The following is a 24,413-nucleotide window of genomic DNA, read 5'->3' on the forward strand; positions in this document are numbered from 1 at the left end:
ATGATCATCTATATCGAGTGTTAGGTGCGACATGTATGCTTTTTCCTCATTCTTTTATTTTTAAGTGAAGTAGAAAAAGAAATTGAATTTGAAGAGGGTCCATTTCCAAGTACCTAAAATGGATTGGCTTAACCTTACCTGTCAAAATATTTAAAAATTAATTTAAATAATTTAATTAATATTATATTAATTTTCTTATGTACAAATTAGATTCCTGACACTCAATGGCCACGACTAACGGCAAATAAAAACACATACATAAGAAGACGAGAGATGAGAGCGAGAGAGGTGGGTGTCATGTAATTCCCAATTTGAACTAATAGGCCCCACCATATTTAACAAAAGATGATCATAACTCTCTCATTTAATAAGACAAAACGGTCCCACCATGAGACGATAATTGAATGTGTACAACCTGAAACTGATCATGACTTGGACAGATAAGATAAATAAGTCGTGTCTTGGACCAGTTACCAAAATTTGAAGAATTATATTTATTATCTTTACATCATATTTATTTCAAGAAGTTGATGTCTAAAGTCAACAACCAAGTTAATTTATATTATATAGATGTATATATATATAATATAAGGCAAATATGAGGAATGGATCAAGAAGATTGAACTCAATCAGACAGACAAGATATCACATAGATCTCGAGCACAGGCATATCAATAATGCAAAAGTGGAAGTCTCGGAAGATTTTAGAGGAAAGACGTGTTTAAATACTAAATTTATTAATTTAAAAAAATTATAATTAAAAAAAGTTTTTTTTTAAAGTTAATGCCCTTTTATAATTAAAATTAATATATGTTTTAATGAAAAAAATAAAATAGATTGAGATGAAGAATTTTATGTCTAAGAAGGAATTATGCCGCTCAGTGTTTATTGCTGAGCATGCCGCCCTTAGTTTTTTTTTTATATATATATTTTTAATATATTTAAATATTTTTAAAAAATAAAAAAATCTACCAATATATTTAAAATTATTTTCTTAATTATTAAATAAAAAAATTAAAAAAAAAATTGTGACTAATGACCACTTTGAAAAGACAAATAGAGAAGATATACAAACATTTTCTAATAATAACTTTAGTATAAAATAATAAGATAATGATAGATTTACTCATTGTACAAATTGTGATTTTCATCCAGAGGTTTCTCGGTCGTCCAAGAGTCATGCGGGAAGAAGCGTCGAAGTCCCCAAGTCCTCTTTCTTCCTCCTCCTTATTTTCCTTTTTTCTCAACTCTACGTCACTTCCATCTCCTTTATATCACATCTCCTAACAACCCATCACATCCCTTTGTCCCCTTTTATCCCTTCTCTCTCCCCTATTTTCTAACACGAGGACTTTGAAAATTTGCTAGAATTTTGTAAGGACACTTTTTGATGCATCAAATATATATTTTATTCTACCAATGTTGTTTGAAGATTACAAAGCAATTTTGTTAAGTAGGATATGATATTAATGTGTCCATGGAGTACAGAAATTTTGAGTACGTAATAGCAGCTTCTATTGATAAAATAATGTTCTACCCTCAGTTTGAATGTCAAGTTATAATTAATTACAATGCAGAGAGAGACAAGTAATTATCATCCTTACAATTTATAAAAGGGTCCTAAAATAGATATTAATTGCAATTCGGAAAAGAATCCAAAATTGATTGACGTGTTGAATTAAAGATTGCAAAAAATTAATGAAAACCGTTCTATTTTTTTGTCGACTTCTCTCTCATTTTCTTTCTTTAACTTAGAAGTTTAAGCACAATTTTTTTTTATTTTTATTTTTTTTGCAATCTCTAATCAATCATAATTAATGTTTTTATATTTTTTTTGTTAAGACTAAATACCAATACTGTAATTCAATGATTGATTAATAATGAACGGGTAGTGTAATGTATTAAATATGATGTTATATCATGTTGATGGTGTTGCGAGTAGAGTAGTTAATCTAGGGATCTAATGGGTCGAAGACATACTTAGTCGAGCATCCAAACAAATCGTAATTCACCAAAAAGCAAAACCGAAAACCGCTTTAAGGACGCCTGGTTTTCATTTGGTGGGAGAAAATCCACTTCTCAGCACAAATACATTGCATGTGGGTTTCCCTTGTGTGTATTGTCACGTATACAAACCTCCCACATTCCTCTCACGAAATAAAACTGTTCTCCATTGACCCACCCAGACTCCTATCATTTTGCTCCTCAACTTCTTTCCTCTCACTTATTTTCTCTACTTTGTTTTGCCCTATCTCATAGAATTTGCATGTGGGTTTCCGTTTTTGTTGATAAAGCTCTGTACGTAGAGATTTTGACCGTTGTCTTCTTTGGTTTTCTCTTTTTTCTCTGTTTGGAGGGTTTTCTGATAGAAAACGGTGCGGATTCGACCTCCCGGGATTTTTTCAGCTGTACCCATGTCTAACATCTTCAGTTTCAGTGGTAAACTCTCGATTGCTTTAGAAAAACATAAATGATATACTTTAAGTGTTCTTCTAAATAACAGACTCAGTAAAGAATTCATCAAAATTAAGCTGTTAACCTCTCTCTCTCTCTCAACAAAAACGATGACCCTCTGTTTTAGACCAGACAACTCTGATCCGTAAGATTTTTACAGGTCTTCTATAGCTGTCAGGCGCCACAGCTATGATACTACATCGCTCTTCTGTATCTGTCAGGCGCCGCAGCTATGATGCTACATCTCTTGTCTCTTGTAGAAAGATACTTCACGAAAGATGTTATGAAGCAATAGAGTGATACTTTGTCATAATTTTCTCTATAAAAGAATTATTCAGCTCATCTTCTTTCGCATCTCATTTTCTTCACTTTTCTAAATTTAGTCTGCATTCTTACTCTGTAATCTCTTTCTGCTTTCTCACTTTGCAATGGCTCAGCAATCTTCTCATTACTAATATATGAGGTATTCTACACCTCGTTCACCAGTTGTTTCTGCTTATTTCGTAGGTGCTATAATGCAATCTAATAATGATCTGACTAATAAGTCAGATAATGAAATTATCTACGAGCTTGTGAGTCTCGGTACCCGATACTCATCAACCCTTGTCGCATATTCTCAGCGACTACAATCTAGGACTGGTGGGGTTGACAAACTCCACGAGAATATTTTTATCCTTCAGCGGCTTCTTATGGAATCCAACATGAAAATGGAAGCACTAAAGCGAGAGAACAGAGATTTAAAATCTTTGCTTAACTCTTCTTTTCGAGTGGCTACTCCTTTAGATAGGAAAGACATGCAGATTTTTGAAGAGCAAGAGCGTTTAAAGATTGAGGCAAAGAGCCTCAAATTTCTGTAATTTTGCTTTGTGATAATAAAATAATACTTTACAAATATTCATATTTGTGTTTCTATCTTCTGTTAGATCTTCTATGTGTTCCATTTTATTTCTCCTTTAATAATGCACAATTTCTTACAAAACCGTAATATGAATCTGAAATAGTAATTGTATTTAAGAGATGATATTTTAGATCTAATAATTTCATTCATCTCCTCCATGAATGTTCTCTAAATCCCAATTGAAGCTTGTCATTTTACAAATTTTTTAGTTACAATTCACTTGTAAAATCTTTGCTTGTTATTTGGAAAAATTCCAGTGGATCAAGATATCAACAATCATGACAGTGTTGCTGCTCTCCTGTTAAACAGATTGATTCACATTAATAACCTCAGTTGCTTCTGAATGAGATGTACTTATTTCTTTTGTTCTTTATTTTAGGACATTTTGAACTTTTGCCATTTATTGTAGTAATAACATAATTGAAGATGAACTGATGACTACTGCATAATATGCATGGAATTCTACCTGCAGTGTACTAAAATGAAGTAATTTGCTATGTTATATGTAATCAACACATTTCTTAATCAATTTGTGCTATTATCTGCTTCTACAAATTATTGATATGCTTTAGTGTTCCCAGAAGAACAAAAGCATATAGTGAAACAGCTTCTGAATTTCAGGTCAGTGATGGAGAATCCCTCATTTCCCATTAACTTCTAACCGACACTTACTTATCAAATGACACCTAGACAGAAAAACAAATCCATAACTCATTTTGTTGTTTATATCTGTGTAGTGTAATATTTTGTTGTTTATATGTTTGTTATGAAGAGGAAGAAAATTGTTAAAATATAAATAAAATTCTGTCTATTTATAGCTAAATTGAAAAATTTTTAAATTGTTACACTTAAGAAAAATATCGACTGGGCACACGTGCATTGCACGTGCTGCTTTACTAATATATATATATATAATTTTAGAAAAATACAGCGTTGCACATAGAATTTACAGAATGGGTTAGGTGGGACTGACATTTACACACAAACTTATCAATTTTCATCTCTCATTTATTCCTTAACTATTTAATAAAAAATAAAAATAAAAAATAAAAAAAATAAAAAACAACTACTTTTCAACATTTTATATCCCATAGACCATAGTCCCAACATTCCGAGAAGAGAAGTGCACTTATAAAAGAATTTTGAGTATAATTAGCCGGAGGAGGAAAGAAACTCGAGCCTTTTAACTGTAGCTTCCGTCGTCCGAGCTGTATTTTCTCGCCCTTTCCTAATTCAAGCAACCTATGAGCGTAAACTTGCATGCCCACTGTCCGCCATATCCTATTTAACATCTTCATTTGTTGTTCTTTCAGAGCCCTAATACACATCACAACTCGATTTTCGTCTTCTACTCCGTTGCCATGACAATTTTCTCATCCACAAGCCGAGGTCCGTTCCTTCTTTGTGTTCTAACTAGATACAACACTTTCGATAGAAATGGAGTGTTGAAGAGTCCTTAGGTTTGGAAGGATCTTTAATTGCCGATTAATCACATAAGTGCACTCAGACATTCCTTCATCAGTCAGGTATATTACCATTTCCCTCACATAGTGTTTTTACTGCTCTTAGTTTTCAGCATTTTTCATCCTTCATCCATAAAGTTGAAAATCATCCTTCTAATGCACCTTGGATCATTGATACTGGTGCAACTGACCACATGGTCAGTTCTGTTTCTTTCTTAAATTCATACTCATCTGTTCAATCTACCTTTGTGACTCTTCCAAATGGTCACAAAGTCAGTGTCACACACATAGGCATAGTCAAAATTTCTGATACCTTAATATTGACTAATGTTCTATGTGTTCCATCTTTCTCCTTCAATCTTTTGTCAGTTAGTAAACTTGTTCATTCTACTAACTGTGCTGTGTTTTTCTTGAACAAATCATGTATCATTCAGGACCTGTGTGCATGGAGGACGATTGGTCTGGGTGAACAACGAGATGGACTTTATTACTTGCTGCCATATAAGACATCAACCCCTGATGTAATTGATGATTCTGTTTCTAGTATATTTTCTAATTCCAATAATGCATTTTCTGCTTCCAGTATTCCTGCACCTCTTGTTTCAAGTCCTCAAACTTTAGACATATGGCATTATCGTTTAGGACATCCATCCAATGCTAGACAATGTTTGTTACATAAACAAGATTCTCTTATCAATTCTCCTTGTACAAACATCTGTGATATATGCCATTATTCCAAACAGGCTCGTTTATCTTTTCCTCTGAGCAATTCTGTCACTACAGAACCATTTGATCTCATCCATACTGATATATGGGGTCCTTTTTCTACTTCCACTTTAGAAGGTTTTCAGTACTTTCTTACAATTGTGGATGATTTCTCACGAGCAACTTGGGTCTATATGATGAAAACTAAATCTGAAACTAGACCTAAGTTACTTTCATTCTTTGCTCTTGCTGAAACACAATTCAATCATAAAGTTAAAACCATTAGAAGTGATAATGGTCTAGAATTCAATATGACCAATTATTATGCTTCTAAGGGAATCATTCATCAAAGGAGTTGTAATGCCACTCCTCAACAAAATAGAATTGTGGAACGTAAGCATAGACATTTGTTAGAAGTGGCTAGAGCTCTCAGATTTCAAGCACATCTTCCTTTATGTTTTTGGGGTGATTGTGTCTTAACAGCTGCTTATATCATCAATAGATTACCTACTCCACTTCTCTCAAATAAGTCTCCTTATGAATTGTTTTTCTCTACAAAGCCTTCATATTCTCATTTCAAGGTATTTGGATGCCTTTGTTTTGCTAGTACTCTTTCTGCCCATAGAAATAAATTTGACTCTAGAGCAAGAAAGTGTTTGTTTCTTGGTTATCCCTATGGTGTAAAAGGATATAAACTCTATGATTTACAATCTCATACAGTTTTTCTATCTAGGGATGTTATTTTCCATGAACACATATTTCCCTACAAGAAAAATCTTGTTCATTCTTCCTCACAACAAACTGTTATACCTATGGAGTCTTTTGTTCTTCCAGTTCCAGTTTTTGATCCTACAATAGATTCCACATTCTTTTCAACCACTATACAGCCACCTCAAAATCCTACTCAAAATATTGATTCTACAAATGTTTCTTCTCTTAGAAGATCCACTAGACAGAGACATCCACCAAACTATCTACAGCAATATCATTGTCATCTTACTTGTTCTCCCTCAGATCATAGTTCACTTGCTGCAGCATCCTCAAAGGTTAGTTCTCACTACCCTTTGTCTACTTATCTTTCTTATTCTAAATTGTCTCCTGCATACAAAGCCTACACAGTTTCTTTGTCTTCCAATTTTGAACCCAAATCATATTATCAAGCTGTCAAATTTTCACATTGGCGTGATGCCATGTCAGTTGAGTTAACTGCTCTTGAAGAAAATCATACTTGGGTTCTTACTAGTTTACCTCCTGATAAACATCCAATTGGTTGCAAATGGGTGTATAAGATTAAATATAAGTCAGATGGTACCATTGAGAGATACAAAGCTAGGCTTGTAGCTAAGGGGTACACTCAACAAGAAGGATTGGACTTTCTTGATACATTTTCTCCTGTTGCCAAGCTCACCAGTGTTAGGTGTTTGCTTGCCATTGCTGCTGCTAAAGGATGGTATTTACATCAGTTAGATGTAAATAATGCTTTTCTTCATGGTGATTTAAATGAAGAGGTTTACATGACACTTCCTCAAGGTTATGGAAGTGAGGGGGAGACACGAGTATGCAAGTTGACTAAATCCTTGTATGGACTCAAACAGGCTTCTCGCCAATGGTTTCACAAGTTATCAAACTGTCTTTTAAACCATGGTTTTTCACAATCTAAGTGTGACTATTCTCTGTTTACTAAAGTCACTACAAGTTCATTCATTGCCTTGCTTGTCTATGTGGATGATGTCATAGTAGCAAGCAATGATATTCAAGCTGTGCAAGACATCAAAAATATTCTTCATGCTGAGTTCAAGATTAAAGATCTTGGAGAATTAAAATACTTCCTAGGATTGGAAGTAGCTCGAACATCTAAAGGCATTTCTGTTTGCCAAAGACACTATGCTCTTGAAGTGTTAACAGATTCAGGTTTTATTGGCTGCAAACCAGCCAAAATACCTATGGATCCTAACCTGCGCCTCATCAATACAGATAGTGGTTCATTAGAAGATCCCACTGTCTATCGAAGGTTAATAGGAAGGTTACTCTACTTGACTATTACAAGACCAGACTTGGTATTCTCTGTTCACATTTTGGCTCAGTTTATGAATAAACCAGCACAAGTTCATCTTGATGCTGCATATCAGGTTTTGAGATATATAAAAGGAACTCCAGGGCAGGGTATATTTTTGCATGCATCTTCATCTTTACAATTGAAGGCATTCACGGATTCAGACTGGGCAACATGTCCTGAAACAAGAAAGTCAATTACAGGCTTTTGTGTTTTCTTGGGTGAATCTCTTATTTCTTGGAAATCCAAGAAACAAAACATTGTGTCAAGATCATCAGCAGAGGCTGAATACAGGGCTCTCGGTTCCACAACATGTGAATTAATTTGGTTAATTGCCTTGCTTAAAGACTTTGGGATTAATCACAACTCACCAGCATTACTTTACTGTGACAGCAAAGCTGCTCTACATATAGCAGCCAACCCAGTGTTTCATGAGAGAACGAAACACATTGAAATTGATTGCCATTTGGTTAGAGAAAAAATTCAAGCTGGAATACTGCATACTCTTCATGTGAATTCAAAGCATCAGCTGGCAGATTTTTTTACAAAGGCTTTGGCCTTCCCTCAGTTTACATTTTTCCTTTCCAAGATGGGAGTAATAAATATACATACTCCATCTTGAGGGGGAGTGTTGAGATATGTACATATGAGTTAGTTAGAGTTAGTTAGCAAGTTTTCATTTTAATTATAACACGTGCTGTAATTAGTTTTCTGGATAAATAGGACATAGGTCAGCTTTGTAATACACGGAATTCTTTTAATCAAAAGCAGAGGAAACTTTCCTTTTTTGCCTTTTAGGTTTTATGTGCGTAGTGTGAAACCATCTTTTCTACACACTTATACAGGACTTTTAACTGCCTCTTGAGTGGCTTTTACTGTGTTGCTTTGAATTTGTCTTTGTGCTGCTTCTGCTAATTCATATTCAAAAGTTTTATCTGCAATTATTTTTACGTATTTTATGTGTATTTCACTAATGTGATTAGATATATTATATTTTTTTAATATAAAATTATTATTTTAACCAATCATATTAATGAAGTGTACAAAAAATTTGTAAAAATAAATGTATGTAGCAGTTTTTTCATGAGGTAGTTATTGCTAATAGTTGTTTTCGTGTTCATTCCAATGAATATTTAATTGTAATGTCTTGCAGATGATCTTGACCAAAATGTTAGAAGTTCTTATTTTAATTTACCACCACTGGATGTTTCCATCGCATTCCCACAGGCAACTCCAGCGTCCGTCTTTCCTCCTTGTGGTAAGAATGCTCTCTCTCTCTCTCTCTCTCTCTCTCTCTCTCTCTCTCTCTCTCTCTCTCTCTCTCTCTCTCTCTCTCTCTCTCCACCACGGTGCCAGCAGTGTTACACATCTGGTGTTCCGAATTGAATATAACTTGATGAATTAAATGAATCTGATCATTCACAAACATATATGTAAAACTTCATTGTCAAGACCAATATAAATAATTAAAATTTACTTCTTCCCAACTGCTTGTGTTTTTTAGACAAGTGGTGATTTCATATAATATCAAAGTAGAAGTGTTGAGTTCGAATCCTGACTCGTTACAAATAGCAAATTCAATAGCTTTGGAACTCCCATTGCAAAATGAGTATTAGTTTAGGGAGTAAGATGTAATATTCCGTAATTTATGTGTAAATGTTGCTGCTTACTAACAGTTCTTGGCATTTTTTAGCATCAAAACTCGGGGAAGCTTGAATCTACCATTATCTTGTAGCTCCTTTTGAGATTTTATAAATAGTCTCATGAGCTGCTTTGGACTAGGTGCCTTTTGCTAATGTGTCATGTTGCACGTATGATATGTTTCACTATCAGTCTATTGTGCTTACTGGTGATAATTATTATTTGTTGCTATTTCTTTTTTCCCTCTTTTCAGATAAAAGATTGTTCTGATAGTTATTTCTCAAGTATGTGCATTCTTATTCTTAAGCAGCAAGAGACACCAAATTATAGGACTTAGAGCATATAATCTTTATTTCCCACACGTGGCAGTAGATTTTTTCACTCTGTGTCATTCCATTTTATTGTGCATTTCCTTGGAATTTTCCAATATTATCTAGAATATATGAAGCCATTCAATGTCTTATCATTGCATATTGGCCTTTAACTATCACAGCTTCAAACTATTTTCAACTTGATGATCCATTGACTCCTGAGGAGAAGGCCATCAGGATGAAAGTAAGACAGTGCATGGAACAAGAAATAGCCCCAATAATGACAGAGGTGTCTTTCTCATTTTACTCTTCTTATTCTTAGTATTGCTCATAAGATGTACAAAGCAATTTCGGTCCGAATTGAGGCAATCTTTCCTATTTTTTATTATTATTTTCATTATTGTAATGTTCTAATAAAAAGTCCAATAATGACAGAGGTGTCTTTCTCATTTTACTCTTGTTATTCTTACCATTGCTCATAAGACGTACAAAGCAATTTCGGTCTGAACTGAGGCAATCTTTCCTATTTTTTATTATTATTTTCATTATTCTAATGTTCTAATTAAAATGTAAAGTTGTAAATTTTTTTCTTTATCCTCAGTATTGGGAGAAGGCCAAGTTTCCGTTTCATGTTATTCCAAAACTTGGTGCCCTGAATATCGCAGGTGGCACAATCAAGGTAGCTTGTGCATCTTTTTCTTCCCCCAACCCTGGCATTTTCTCTTCCTCTCTCTCCCCTGAGTGGTGTAAGTTGTGGTTGATAAGATGCTTAGCTAGTTCTGATTCTCAGGGCAATGGGTGTCCTGGTCTCTCCATTACTTCAAGCATTGTTGTTTCAGTAGAGATTGCTAGATTTGATGCAAGCTATTCCACATTCATAACAGCATAATTAACATCTCTGGCAATTGGTAAGATCTTTAGACTAGCTTTGTTTTGTCTTTACCTGATAAAATCAAATAGCTAATTTTCTTTTTCCAATAAACAAACGAACATGCAGTTAGTAAATCACCTCATTGTGTTATTTGTCTGGACTGCCTAGTATAGCATTGTGTGGATCAGAGGCACAGAAGCAAAAATATCTACCATCTTTGGCACAGTTAAACATTGTAGCGTGTTGGGTAAGTATCCTACTTTGGAATTCAAGTATAGTGTAGGATTTCTGCATGTTTGATATGCGTTTCTGTGAAACTCTGAGTTACTTTAATATGTTGTTTCCACACCTTGAGGCTTTGATTGAGCCTGGATATGGAAGTGATGTAAGTGCTATGAAGACGACAGCAACCACATTTTGTGCTCTCAACTTCATTCCATTGATATATCGTACGCATAATGTCAATTTACATTTATGCATGTACACTCACATACATAATGGAACGTGATATTCTAAACTTCTGTTTAATATCATTTGGATTGGTATGACTAGGTGCAAGGAGGTTGGATACTTGAGGGCCAAAAGCGCTGGATTGAAAACAGTACCTTTGCAGATTTATTGTTTATTTTTGCAAGGAATGCCACAACAAATCAGATAAATGGGTATGTTATATGTTGTATGATATAGAGGACACTTCACCCAATCATTTAAATCAAAAGAAAAAATTACACCAATTTACTAGAAATGTATGCAGGAAATCCCTTTTTCCAATGAGACCTATCATGTGTTTTACAATGCTACTCCCTATCACTTTGTTGTCTATGGTTCTGCCTTATACACAATCATCCTCAGATATTAACTTGTGTGAACGTTCCTTATAGTACATTGGCAAAATGCAAACACACATCAACATGATATTGAGGTTTTGAATGGTTGTCATGTCAAACTCCATATATGCATGTTACAAACTACCTCGTGTCCATTCCCAATGATTTTTATGTTATTTCTTTTACTTATTTCCATCAATATTGGACACTATAAAATCCATTCTTCTTTGATTTGTCACTTGAGAAATAGATCTACATTAAGTTAACAGTCATAAAAAACTGATTTGACATGTAAACATGATTGCATTGGAGCAGACAATTTTAGATAGGACCCACGAATCCAACACAAACACGACATTGGATTTGAGGGTTAGGGTAGTCTAAAACCAAGCCAACCTGATTACACACGATGAATAAATGGCCCAATTTTGTGTCAAGCTGCTTAAGCTGTTTAGTTCAGTTACATTTATACTATAAAAATGTAAAACTCTAAAAGTATGTTAGTATCTTTTGTTGATGCTCAATGTGGATGCTTTATCATGTTGTTTTTGGAATGTAATGCATTTTTTTTTTTTTTTTATGGTAATGTGCTTGTTTTTTTTTTATGAATTTTATCGGCTATAATCATATTTTGGTTGAAATTTTCTAAGCAGTTGGGTTATGGTTACAGATACCAATTATCAAATTGATTTTGATACATATGTATAATTGAAATGCTTCTGTCATGTTTAATTGCATTAGCCATGCCAGTTGAAGTATTTGGGTCAATTCAACCCATTTTATCAAACAAGTCAAAACAGTTTGAAACGAGATATATTTGAATAAAGTAAACACAATCTATTTATTGAACAAGTTATGTAGGTCATGTCGTGTCATCGATTGATTTGAATGGGTCATGTCAGGGTTGATAGGTTTGATCTGTTCAATTAAATAGGTCATGTTAGAGTTGAAACCATGGCATGATCCGATGTGTACCCAACCCTTGAACCCAACTTGGCACCCTATAAAAGTATGGAACCTATAGCATAGTTTCAAACATGTGCAGGACTCAATTCTTCAGCTATGTTGAGTCCTTTGTTTTGTCTATGTACAGATCTTAGAAAGTACTACCAAAATAATTATCCTTATAGAATGCAATCACTCAGACCTCTCTGGCCATTGGCCTCGATATGCAAGCCTCAATATGCAAAATGTAAGATAGGAAAATTTAGGCCTCGTTTGGTTACACAAACATCTCATCTCATTATTACAATTTTTCCAAACTCCCACACAAAATACAATAAACAATTGAACTTTTTCAAATTTCAAAACAAAAATAATATTAAAAAATTATATTCTAACAATATTTTATTCAACTTTCAACTTTCATCTCATCTCATCTCATTTGTGTAACCAAACGAGGCCCTAGGCTCTTTAGTTGCCTGTCATTTGCGAAATGAAGTGGATTTTGTACTTACTTTTGTAAGGAAGCACATAATTGTTGGGTTTTCCAAATTGGGATCCTCTTTTCGTGCTTGTGTAATATTTATGTTTTCTGTTTCAGATTTATAGTAAAGAAAGATGCTCCCGGATTAACAGCTACAGAAATAGAAAACAAAATTGGCCTGAGAATTGTTCAAAATAGACATATTATATTAAGGAATGTTTTTGTCGCTGATGAGGACAGGTTATTTGGCATCGATTCTTTTCAGGATGCAAACAAGGTACAGTTGTGAGGAGTTATATAATGTTGATCTTGTACCTCATAATTTGTGTTATCTTCTTGGTACAGGTTTCTGGTTGATTATCATCCTTAATTGCTCAGAATGGCATCTTTGGTTGAGATTATACATCTTTTGTCATCCTAATGAAGTCCAATGCAGACAGCATATTTTCATTGTAATCCAACTGGTCTCCTATTTTTTATATTTGAAGTTCGATTTGGTTTTGGTTTTTTTTTTTGGGGGGGGGGGGGGGGGGGGGGGGGGGGGGGGGGTTTACTCATGTCATACTCTAGTCATATTTTTTGAATTGATACAAAGCTTGTTGCTACATGATGTGATTTCTTAGTCAAGATTGGAAATAGAAATATGGTAATATGTTTATATGAACACAAATGACTGCTCTAGTTTTTCTTAACCATGGAAATACATACCCTAGCACGTGTAGAACAACCAATTAAAAAGTTAAACGTACATCCAAAACTTCAAATTTAGTTAAGTCAGCTCTGAAATAGGTTGATGTTTTCAACCAATAGTCTTGGCTTCCAAGTGTTACAATTTCAGAGTCTGCAACCAAGGTACTTTACCTGGTGCACCAAAACGGAGTGCTAGAAAAGAATATGCAAAACAAGCAATCTTGGGTGTTCTTTTGCCCTCATTTCAGTACTGACATGTTATTTCCTCTACCGCCTGGAATGCATCAACTTCAACCAAACCAGTCAGTAGTAGTTTACTTCACCATACATGCACTCAGCTACACAGTCCCAGCAAGATAGGGCAATCCAAATTTATTTGCTGTGTCCATTAATGAATATTCATTCAAATATTATTTTAGAGAAATCTGCAGTACTTTGTGCAGGAATGTGAAGTGTGTACATTGCTGTTTTCCAATTTCCATAGTTTCGTGCTTTTGAGTATTCGTGCATGTTCCTTGTTTTTCATGTTGTTTATCTGTAACTGCTTACTCAAAACAAATGTTTGATGTTTCACGCATTATAGTTGCCTGGCAACCTATTGGCATATCAATGGGCATCTATGATATGTGTCACAGGTAACAGAGTAAATGCTTCTCTTCTTTGCTGTAATATTTTATTTTAATCTTTTGGTATGACCTGCTCTGAATTCCAACTTATCGAAAGGTATCTGAAGGAGAGGAAACAGTTTAGAGCACCACTTGCAGCTTTCCAAATCAATCAACAGAAACTTGTTCATATGCTGGGTAATGTTCAAGCAATGATTCTAGTCGGTTGGTGCCTCTGCAAATTGTATGAGAATGGAAAAATGACTCTAGGTCAAGCTAGTTTGGGAAAGGTACAAGGGAAATCTTGATATTTGTGATGCATTGTCTGTTCCTTGCGCTGAAAATTTCTGTAATTCTTCAGTCATGGATCACCTTGAAGGCAAGAGAAACTGCTGCAATTAAGCGGGAGTTAATCGGGGGCAATGGAATTTTGGCCGATTTTTTAGTTGCAAAGGTATTCATGCTTTTCTTTTGCTTGAAAACTTGGAGTAACCCGTATGAAGGATTGGATTTGGACTTGGTCCTTGTAAAGTTAGAAGTGAGAAGTCCCTTGAAGCACAAGGGTGAATTGAACTTCCTAGCAATCAGATATCCATCCGATAAATAAACTTTTAAACTATCCTTTCGTTGCTTATATACGTGCTTCTTTTGTGAAAATTGATCTACAAACTAACCCCTACCAACCCCCCCCCCCCCCCCCCCCCCCCCCCAACGGCAAACCCCCTTCAATCCCTCTCTATATTCTTCATTTTTTTCTAAAAAGTACTGAGGCTTCATTGCAGGCATTCTGCGATCTGGAGCCTATATACATATATGAAGGCACCCACGACATCAACAGCCTGGTCACAGGTAGGGAAATCACTGGTATTGCCGGCTTTAATCCTGCTGTATTGAGCAAACGAAGCCGCCTGTAAGAAATGTAGATTTTATTCCGAAATGAGAATCAGTTGTGACGCCCCTCAAGAGGTGAATAACTTACACAAATTATGTTTAGATTACGACAATGGAATTGAAATAAAGTTTTTTTTTTTAAAGGCCGAAATTTTATCAGTATTTTATTACTCTCTCCTATTGATTTTGCTTTTTTTTTTTTTTTTTTTTTTGTAGGTTTTCAATAAGTTTTATTCATGGGAGAAAAAAGCATAACTCAAGTACGTGGGAAGTCTACATGAGAAGTACCTAAATAGGGTTTACAACCAAAAGTAGAAAATCATGTACATTTAGTCCACTAAAATAAATGACCCCCCGCCTATAAGAACAATGTAAGAACTTTAAGCTCATCCATTGTACTCTTTGGATTCTTGATGCTTCTATCATTTCTCTTGCACCAAATGTACCAACACATACATTTAGGAGACATTCTCCATATTGCTGCCACTTGAGGATTACCTTGGAGTCCTCTCCAAATTTCTAGGTAATCCATTAATCTAAGAGGCATAACCCATGGTAATCCAATTCTCGCAAAAAAAATCATCTCACATGGTCCTGGCCACCTCACAATGTAAAAGTAAATGATCTACTGATTCACTTCTTCTTACACATGCAACACCAATCCAACACCATTACCTGATGTTCACTCAGAGCATGTAGGCTGGAGAATGCAACTTTTATCATGTTGTTAAGGTTTTGTTTACTTTCGTAGAGAATGTAGGCTGATGGACCAATCACAAATTAAGGTTTTATTTTTCATCTACCATTGAAAGTACATTAATCCTAGATGCTTCCGCTTCCACCACCTAAGCTTCTTCTCGTGGCACACCATTGCAACACAAAAATGCAGCCCGCAAGTTCAAGTTCACAATAAACGCTTGGGTAGCTTATAGGAGGAGTCTACCACTGAGCACCACAAATTCCAATTACTAATAGCAAACACTACTACTACGTGACTCTGCTTAAAACCAAACCTCATAAAAAAACATGCTCATTCCCACTTGATTCTGGTGTTTCAGCTTCTCTCTGCAATCCCAAAGTCCTAATCCTGAGCTGAAGCTGAGCAGCTGCGGCTAAGAACCTAATGCTTTGAGTTGGCCTCATTATCTCCACCATGGCCAACACGGCGTTCGTCCTCAACTCATCAGCATTAGCCAACACAGCCCCCAATGCCAATTTCCACTCCGCTAACACCTCGTCACTTCTCTCCCCATTGGTTAGCTACCTCCTAGCTCTCCCATGCCTCAGAATATCCAGCAACGGTGGTGCCGCCACGCTCTCTTGAATCTTTACCAGCTCATGGTTGAGTGCTTGCTTCTTCACCATGGTCTCCTGTGTCAACCTATCTATCCTCCGGATCTGGTCTTCAGATAACCCATCGACCGAGTTGGTGATGAGTTGGAATGTGAGGCTGGGTTTGAAACTGGAAATCCACAAGAAGGTGTGCTCAAGGGAAGTTAACCATATGGGAGAGAACAGGAGGAAGATGTCCCTTTGAGCGACTCTCGATTTTTCATCGTAGTATTCTTGGTAGTGTGCGAGGATGCGGGAAACCAAATCTTTGAGGTCCTCTTCTCGAATTTTGTGGCAATGTTGCTGTGCAGAGAGGAGCTCATCGAGGTAGTGTTCTTAGCTGACTAGCCAGCCTTCTAGAAAGGCCTCAAATGAGTTAGAAATACTGGTATTTCTTCTTCTAATCCCTTGGCCTTTTGGCATAGAGGAAATGCAAAGAGTAAAAAAGAACGATGGGTTGTACTGGTTGTAAGATATGAGTCCTTCTATATGCAAGCATACCGCGGACGAAAATGCGGACCATTGATGACATGGCAAGTAAAAAAAAAACAGTAAAAAGAGAGAAAACAAGAAAGGTGCTTCGGATGAGTCCGCTGTAGCCTCTGCGAGTTCTTCTCTCCCGGACAGACGACGCCTTGTATGAAAGTTCTATGGTTTTCCCTCCCGTCCGCTGTAACAGTAAGAGTTGTTCTCTCCCATCCGTCCGCTGTAGCCACTGCGAGCAGCTTTGCGAGCACGTCCTCCGCATTTTCATTGTGGCCGTTGATCTTTCCGATGAGTCCGCCTACGCTGTCCGTTGGGCCATCCACCACTACATCTGCCCCGGTGACGCTATCATCCTCCTCCATGTAAGCCTCACCTCCGTCCTCTTCGGTGCCGACTGGAGCTCTATCGACCTCTCCATACTCGTTCATTTCACAACAAAAACTAACTCCTTTAATACTCATGGCCACAGCTAACTAACCACCAAACCAACCCAATATGCAGCCACCTCCACAGTTAGCTCCACACCTTGAGCCTCCTCCATGCTGCCACCACCCTGCACCGTGAAGCCCTTGTTTCTCTCTAGTCTCTACGCCAAAACAGAGCACTGCCAAAGGTCCTATCCTCCACGCCAAAACTCTTCCCTGTTTCTCTCTTCCAAAACAGAGCAATGCCAACTCCTCCCTACAACCACCACCGACGCTAAATGGAAACCACCGTTTCTTTCCTAATAGCAGAAGCCAATCTGTCAACGTCGAACCAGCTCGTGCAGCCATCGACAACGCCGTAGCCCAGCCCCACCTCACGATCCCTCAAAGCATCCCTCCGTGGCAGCAACTGGAACCGCATTACTCCTCGTTCGAAGTGCACCACCACGCACAGAGGAAGCCGACCAGAAATCACCGCGATCCTCTAGCTCGAAGTTTTTCCGTCGCGCCAAGAGAGGGGTGACTTTCGAAAAAGTGTGAAATGAAGAAAGGGAGAAGAAAAAGTTGAGTGTTGAAACCATTCAGAAAATGAAGAGGAAAGAATTCCCGCTCTATACAAAACGCGGCATTTTCATTTACAATGAAGAGGAAACAGACCAAGGGAAATATCCAACCAAAACATCTCGTTTCATTAATCTACATCAGCTGCCGGTGCGCAAATGGGTCCGCGTTATGTCTGCAATAAGAGTTTTTCGTAAAATATATATATATATATATATGTATATATATACACACACAGGGAAGTTGGGATTGTTTCCAAGATTGGGACAGTTTTTTTTACCCAATTTTCTTAGCGGGGAAGTATTGGATGAGATGCTTCAAAAGCAAGTTTGGGTTGGAGAAGGCTGAGGGCCGAGGCCATTATTAGAGCTTTTTTATTTCAAGGGTGGGTTGGTGAAGGCGGCGGCAAAAAAGACAAGACAAGTAGGAGCGAAGTGAATATAAGCATTTTTTTCTGAGGAATTTGAAACGGTGGTCGGTGGATCTCTCTCTCGCGGCTTCTTCTAAACCATCACTGACTTAGAGAGAGAGACTCAGCGACTCGATCGTACGGTTTGTCGCAATAAAAAGAAAAGAACGGTGCAATTTATCTAATGTCATGACTCACATTACATATTCTCACCTGTAGATAATTTTCTTCACGTGACATGATACCGTGTGTTAACTATTAAAATTATTTTTTTAATTATAAACATCACTTTTGTTTCAAAATATACCCAAAATTTCCAAGTCTTAAAACTTGATACCAATATTAACGAATGAGAAATTGATATATTATTTTTATTATTCTATTTAAATACACATATTTATACATTAATATATATATATATTTAAATAAAAAATAAAAATAATATGGTAGGATGATAAATATAATTTTTATTTTAAATAATATGATTCTCTCTGAGACGGGGAGGCCTTGTTTTGTCTGTGTTCGGCTGGGCTCTTGTAAATTCGGGCGACACGTCCCAACAAAATGAAAGAATGTCATCTCTGCCACTGGCCCACTGCAACAAGCGCTGAGGCCCGAAAGGCTGCGCCCCAAATGAGCGTGGCTGCGGACCAATTGTTATGGTAAAGAATCTGTAGAAAGTGAGACCTTTTCATATTTCTTTTTTCATTCCTTAACTCTCTTCTTCTTCTTCTTCTTCTTCTTCTTCTTTTTTTTTTTTTTTTTTTTTTAACGTTTTCTTTGTCATAGTAGATGAGGTATAGTATTGATATTTTTTAATTTTGAGTAATATTACGTACAATCATTTTTACGTATTCATTATACACTCTATTGATATGATTAATTCGATTAATTTTTTTTAATACACAAACAATCATATAAGTAAAGTGTACAAAAAAATACGTAAAAGTAACTATACATAAAATTTTTATTTAATTTTTATAATGATAAAATATCTTATGACAAGCAATAGTTTTACATACAGACTTATAAACAATAGCAAGTGGGTGTTAACATATATACTTATAAATAACACAATTCTTAAGAAAATTGAAGAGAGAGACAGTTGGGTAATTTCATTGGTTGGATACGAATTTTAGGGTTTTAGTTCATACTGCTGTTGGATAGGAAGGAACTGGGTTTTTTTTTTTTTTTTTTGAAATCCTTGAATTATAACACGGTACGCACGGTTTGGCCTTTTTTCAATTTATATAAAAAATAAAAATCTCTAGTTATTACATATCAGGCCCGGATTGGCCCAAGCAGACACACTAATCACCAAGTCTACGTAGGGTTGTCAATATTTATTGAAGAATTACCAAATCACAAAGAAATTCTATAAAAACATATGCACAAAATGGTGTGACTTTATATGTATATTAGATCTATTTTATAATAAAATTAGATTTATAATATAACGTATTATATCAAATTGCGTCAATTTATGAATTTATTTTTGTACAATTTTTTCGTATGTAAAATATTACTCTATTTATTATTATTATGATTATTATTTTAGCATAACATAAAATAACATCGATAAAATTTTAAAGATGTAATCTTACAAATTGGCTCAATCTCATCTTGCAAAAGACTACACCAGCTCATCTCATCAAAATAATCCATTAAGATCCACTGGTTTAACCACCCAATCGATACAACCTTCAAATCAATAGATCAAATTCCAAATACACGATCCAACAAAATAACACATAGATCCAACAAAAAAATATATAAGCCAAACAAATGTGCAGAATAATTTCCCATATTCGTGGTGGAATTCTCAGAAAATCGTAGCCACGTCGTTGCTTGTGTCTTTGTGCAGAGAACCACAACTTCGTTGTGGATCGTGGGTCTGCATTTAGCTATGGGTCTGCACAGAGACCCACCATCACGATTGGCCGTAGGTCTATGCAAAGAAGAAGAGAAGGAATGAGAAGGCGTGCTAGCGATGAGCTGTCGTGGCCATGGGTCTGCGAGGAGAAGAAGATGAAAAAGAAGAAAGGAGGAAGAGGAATGAAGAGAATTTGTGTTGAACGACAGGCGTGAAGGAGAAAACTAATGGGAAAAAGGACTGGGAATTTGAAACATCTCTACACAAAATGATTAGGTGAGCAAAGAATATTCTTCGTATTTTAAATTTTTTACATCGATAAAATGAATTACAAAGAATAGATTATCTTATTAAAAAAGTTTACATTTTATCATGAAACTATCCGAAAAATTAGAAGGTTTTGATTGATCCATGAAGCTGGTTCAGAACATTAAAACTAGTGCTGCTTGATTAATAAAAGGAAGGAAAGCAAGGCACTCTATCCAGATACTGCCGAAAAAAGAGCACCAAATGTATGGACAATCACATTGCTCAAAGGAGAAAGAAAAGCAGAAGAAACCATGAGATCCTGTGCACCTAAGCACGTATAGCACATATGGATCGTCCTGTATCAAGAGCAAAACCAATTGAAGATAATTCATGATTGCCAACTCAAGGCAATAAAAGTAGAGAAATGTTTAGTTTACAAACACATTACAAATTAATGTAGTTTGTTGCGATACATCATATTAGAAAATTTCTTTTTTTTTATTTCTAAAATAGATCTAACCTATCACATTTAGCTGTATCAATTATGAGCTTCACTTTCTAGTTTCTTGAAATCTCTCTGTGAACACAACAATCCTCGTAAAAGCATGATAGCAATCCTCATAAAAATATGATCTGCATACAAACGATAAATTTGGGGTCTTCAGTTCTAGTATGAACTCTGGCATTTGCCATTCTTGGTGATAATTTCCCATGTAAAATGGAATTATGGAAGCTTGTATTTAAGCACACGTTAGTATTTTGCTGACGGAAAACATGCAAGAGGAAAATAAGAGAGAACAAGAGTGAGGAGCAGAAAATGATCCAGAGAGGAAATCCAGGCAGAAAATATTTTGTATTGATGCTTAATCGGCTTTACCTTACTAACTTTGAACAGTTCACTCTTTGATACAGCTTTTCTAGTATGTGCCCAACATCCGCCACACTGTTTAGTAATCAACCATACTCTGACCTCAATTACCACATGCATAGTCCCATTCTCTTGTCCCTGATCTCCTACGCCACCTCGCATTACAAGAAGACCAATTGCTGAGGAATTTGACAGTTACTTCTTGAAAAAACTAGTTAGTTCACCCTTCTCGTACATGGAAGTCAGAATATCGCAACCTCCAACCAATTCACCATTCACAAAGATCTGCGGAAATGTGGGCCAGTTACTATACTTCTTCAGAGTCTCCCTCAATCCATTATTATACTCTTCATCGAGCACGTCAACACTTTCATAATCTACTCCCTCGCTTTCAAGGATGCCAACCACCCTCTGTGAGAATCCACACATTGGTGCACTTCTGGAACCCTTGATAAAGGCCACCACTTTGTTTTCCTTTACCAACCTATCAATGAGTTCCTCCAGTGAGACCGTCAGTTGAACATGACGGCCAGGAGTCAGCCGAAGATCAGGCTTCCTCTTTGGTGTCTGTCGGACCCAGGTGGCGTTCCCTGATTCATTACCTGGTGGGACCTTTCCAGTGGCTTTTATGTGTTCTTCCATCCATGATTTCCAAGCTTGGGTCAGAGCTGTTCTGTCAGGATCATCTACCACCCCGACCTACAATACAACTTTTTCTTAGTAAAGTCGCTGATAGGAAGATATTTTTTTATCAGTCACTGATTGGAAGATATATTTTGATCGATATTGATAGGAAGATACATTTCTTTCATCATTATTGTGCAAAAGGAGACACTATTATCACAGGATATTGTTACCAAATGCAACAAAAACACCAGTAGGTTTATCTCATCACATTTTATTTTGTCTCATTAGAGGGAAAAAATTCTCAAAATCGAAGCTTGTGGATGGAGATGACATTTATCAAGTAATTAGTTTTAACTAAGGTTAGTGATTTTGTAGATATATGAAAATCTTAATAGGAGGTGAAAACATTTATCGCTCTACTGGTTGGGTGCCAACAACACTCATAAGAATTCCTGGGATCTAATCCTAGCACACATGAATTTGGCAGGGTTTATTGATATTTTAAGGTGGGTACATGATCGAAGACAGGCATTTGAATATTCAGCTTGGTCACTACAACCAGATCCTGCTTCAGTGTAGCTTAAGCATCATTGCAGATGAAACATTCTTTCTCAAGCTTGGTAATAGAAGAAGGTTCAACCCTAGGTCCCTAAGTATTAACAAATTGGCAAACCACTCAAATTCAATTATCGCCATAGCTCACAATTAATTAGCTAATGTCATTCCAAGGCCTATAACGATTCAGAAACTTTTAACAGTGGTTACCAATATATATCTTTTTCATTGGCATTTGAAGCAGAGAATTTGAACAGCTCGCTTATACTCACTCACAACGCTTTCATTTCAATATGCCAAACTTTCTCGGTGCAAGAAATTAGAGCTAATCATTTACAAAGCCATAAACCCGTCATACCTTGACTGAGCCGCAGAGGTCCGGCACCGATTTCTGGTGCACAGTAACGCTCGCCGCAATGTTCCGCGATATGCCAATGAACTGAAGCTCCTCGTTCTTGTCGTAGATGGCGTAAACGCCGGCATCGGACGGAAAATTTCCGGAAAGTTGCTCGGATGCGGGAGGTACGGCGACAATTTCCGTTTCCGATAGTTTCTTGTGAGCTAAAGCAATTGTTATGGCGCGAGGTTTAGCTGCAGCGTTGGATTTCAGATAAACGGACGAGACAGTGAGGCAGGGTTTAGGGTGTGAATAGAGTAAAAGACTAGGGGCGTTTGGGGGAGAGCAAGGGGAGCGGAAGCGAAGAAAGGGGGAAGCGTGAACTAGAGATAGGCTGACCGTGGCGGTGGCCATTGGGGGAGAGTGAACGGAGAATCGCTGTGCAACCAGGGTGAGCTTATCGGATATAATCACTGTTTGCTTTCGGCCTTTTATGTCTTGTTGGTCGTTTATTGTTTCATCGGAGATCGGAGAGAAATAATTGGGTGCAGCTGATAACATCCTAAGAGCACTAGTAGTGGAACAAATTCAAAATTTAGCTAAAATTTAGCTAAACTGCACAAAAAAGAGTTGTAGTAAACTCAACAAATAAATAGTAATTTTAGCTTTTAATATTTTTACTGGCCAAATTTATTAAGCCAAAGCTGCTAGCCAAAACAATATTTTCACATAAAAAATTCAGTAGTCGAAGTATTATTTTCCATTCACTTGTAAATTAGGTGATCCACGATTTTATTTATTTATAAACCCATTTACAGGTGACCCACGATTTCATTCCTTTATTTTCATCCTTATCACTGAATACAAGTAAACCCACGCCCAAGCTGATTTCTTTTAAATTTTTTTTTTTTGAGATAATGGAATGTGGATATGTCTTAGTGTTTTCTTTGGAATGTGGAAATCTGGTTTGTTGTTTCGTGGGTTTTATTGGTTTGTGATGTTTAGGTGTTGGAATGTGGAAATCTGGATGGAGAAGGAAGAAAAGGGAATGGATTTTTATTGAGAGTGCAGGGGTGGGGCTGGAAGAGATAGTTATTTGTGATTTATTCTGAGACTCTTCTTGTTTCACATGATTTACTTTTAGAATTAGAATTAAAAAAAGAAAAATTTAAAAAATAATATTTTAATAAAATAGTGAAAGATTTATTGAGTCTATTATTTGATTTTATAAAACGTGACTAGCTAAAATATATATAAAAGTGAATTTTTTAGCTAAATTTTAGTTAAAGTTTATTGAGGCCACTACTAGGGCTCTAACCCAATTCCAAAATTCCAATCCGTTGTGTAGAGTTATGTAAATTGTGGATTGGATTTGATCTGAGAACCAGGCCCAGCAGGCTGTTAGATTGGATGCTCCAGTCCATTCCAAGAAGGAAAATATTTTAGTCATAAATAGATTATATAAAAGTAAACTCATTAAGAGCATTGACATTGGTTTGGCCAAATTCATCTTTAAATTTGGCCAATAACAACACTTTTTTACATTTGCCTACTCCATCAAAATTCAATTCCCACATTGGATTAGCCATTTATTCTCTACATAATAATAAAATATTATTAAATTAATAAATTTTTTATTTAATTTATTTTCTCATATTTTGTAATTCTACCAATTAAATGTTAATAATAATTATATTATATTAAATTAATATTACAAAAAGTATTATTAAATATTAATAGTAATTATATTCTAATTAAATTAATATTAAAAAAGTATTATTAAATGTTAATAGTAATTATATTCTAATTAAATTAATATTTAAAAAAGTATTATTAAATGTTAATAATAATTATAT

At 35.8% G+C, this 24,413-nt stretch overlaps 1 protein-coding gene and 2 pseudogenes across 3 annotated transcripts; 1 reads left to right on the top strand and 2 right to left on the bottom strand.

Annotated features, from left to right (window-relative positions):
• The first annotated feature begins 4,219 nt into the window (after window positions 1–4,219).
• On the top strand, window positions 4,220–15,275 carry LOC122275457 (annotated as a pseudogene).
• Window positions 15,276–15,600: 325 nt separating this feature from the next.
• Window positions 15,601–17,081, bottom strand: LOC122277113 (annotated as a pseudogene).
• A 3,466-nt stretch (window positions 17,082–20,547) lies between these two features.
• Window positions 20,548–23,133, bottom strand: LOC122277606 (bifunctional monothiol glutaredoxin-S16, chloroplastic). 3 transcript variants are annotated; one of them, XR_006229040.1, is made up of 3 exons: window positions 22,579–23,133; window positions 21,048–21,737; window positions 20,548–20,803 (listed from the first exon to the last, which is right to left on the bottom strand). XR_006229040.1 is itself a non-coding variant. In XM_043087678.1 (2 exons), exons 1-2 carry the CDS (start codon window positions 23,116–23,118, stop codon window positions 21,234–21,236), a joined length of 1,044 nt encoding a protein of 347 aa, XP_042943612.1. In that variant the 5' UTR covers window positions 23,119–23,133; the 3' UTR covers window positions 20,989–21,233. The 3 variants fall into 3 exon arrangements, 1 of the variants encoding a protein (XP_042943612.1); XR_006229041.1 differs by lacking the exon at window positions 20,548–20,803 and adding an exon at window positions 20,873–20,932; XM_043087678.1 differs by lacking the exon at window positions 20,548–20,803 and having other exon boundaries at window positions 20,989–21,737.
• Between the last annotated feature and the right edge of the window lie 1,280 nt (window positions 23,134–24,413).

This window comes from Carya illinoinensis, chromosome 9, assembly GCF_018687715.1.
Source record: "Carya illinoinensis cultivar Pawnee chromosome 9, C.illinoinensisPawnee_v1, whole genome shotgun sequence".
NCBI classification, from domain to species: domain Eukaryota; kingdom Viridiplantae; phylum Streptophyta; class Magnoliopsida; order Fagales; family Juglandaceae; genus Carya; species Carya illinoinensis.

Bases quoted from the DNA above. Each gene is read 5' to 3' on its own strand.
- LOC122277606 (XM_043087678.1), bottom strand. From the start codon at position 23,118: ATGTTATCAGCTGCACCCAATTATTTCTCTCCGATCTCCGATGAAACA. The intron at 21,738-22,578 runs GTATGACGGGTT...GTTGTATTGTAG, and splicing joins ACCTCTGCGGCTCAGTCAAG to GTCGGGGTGGTAGATGATCC.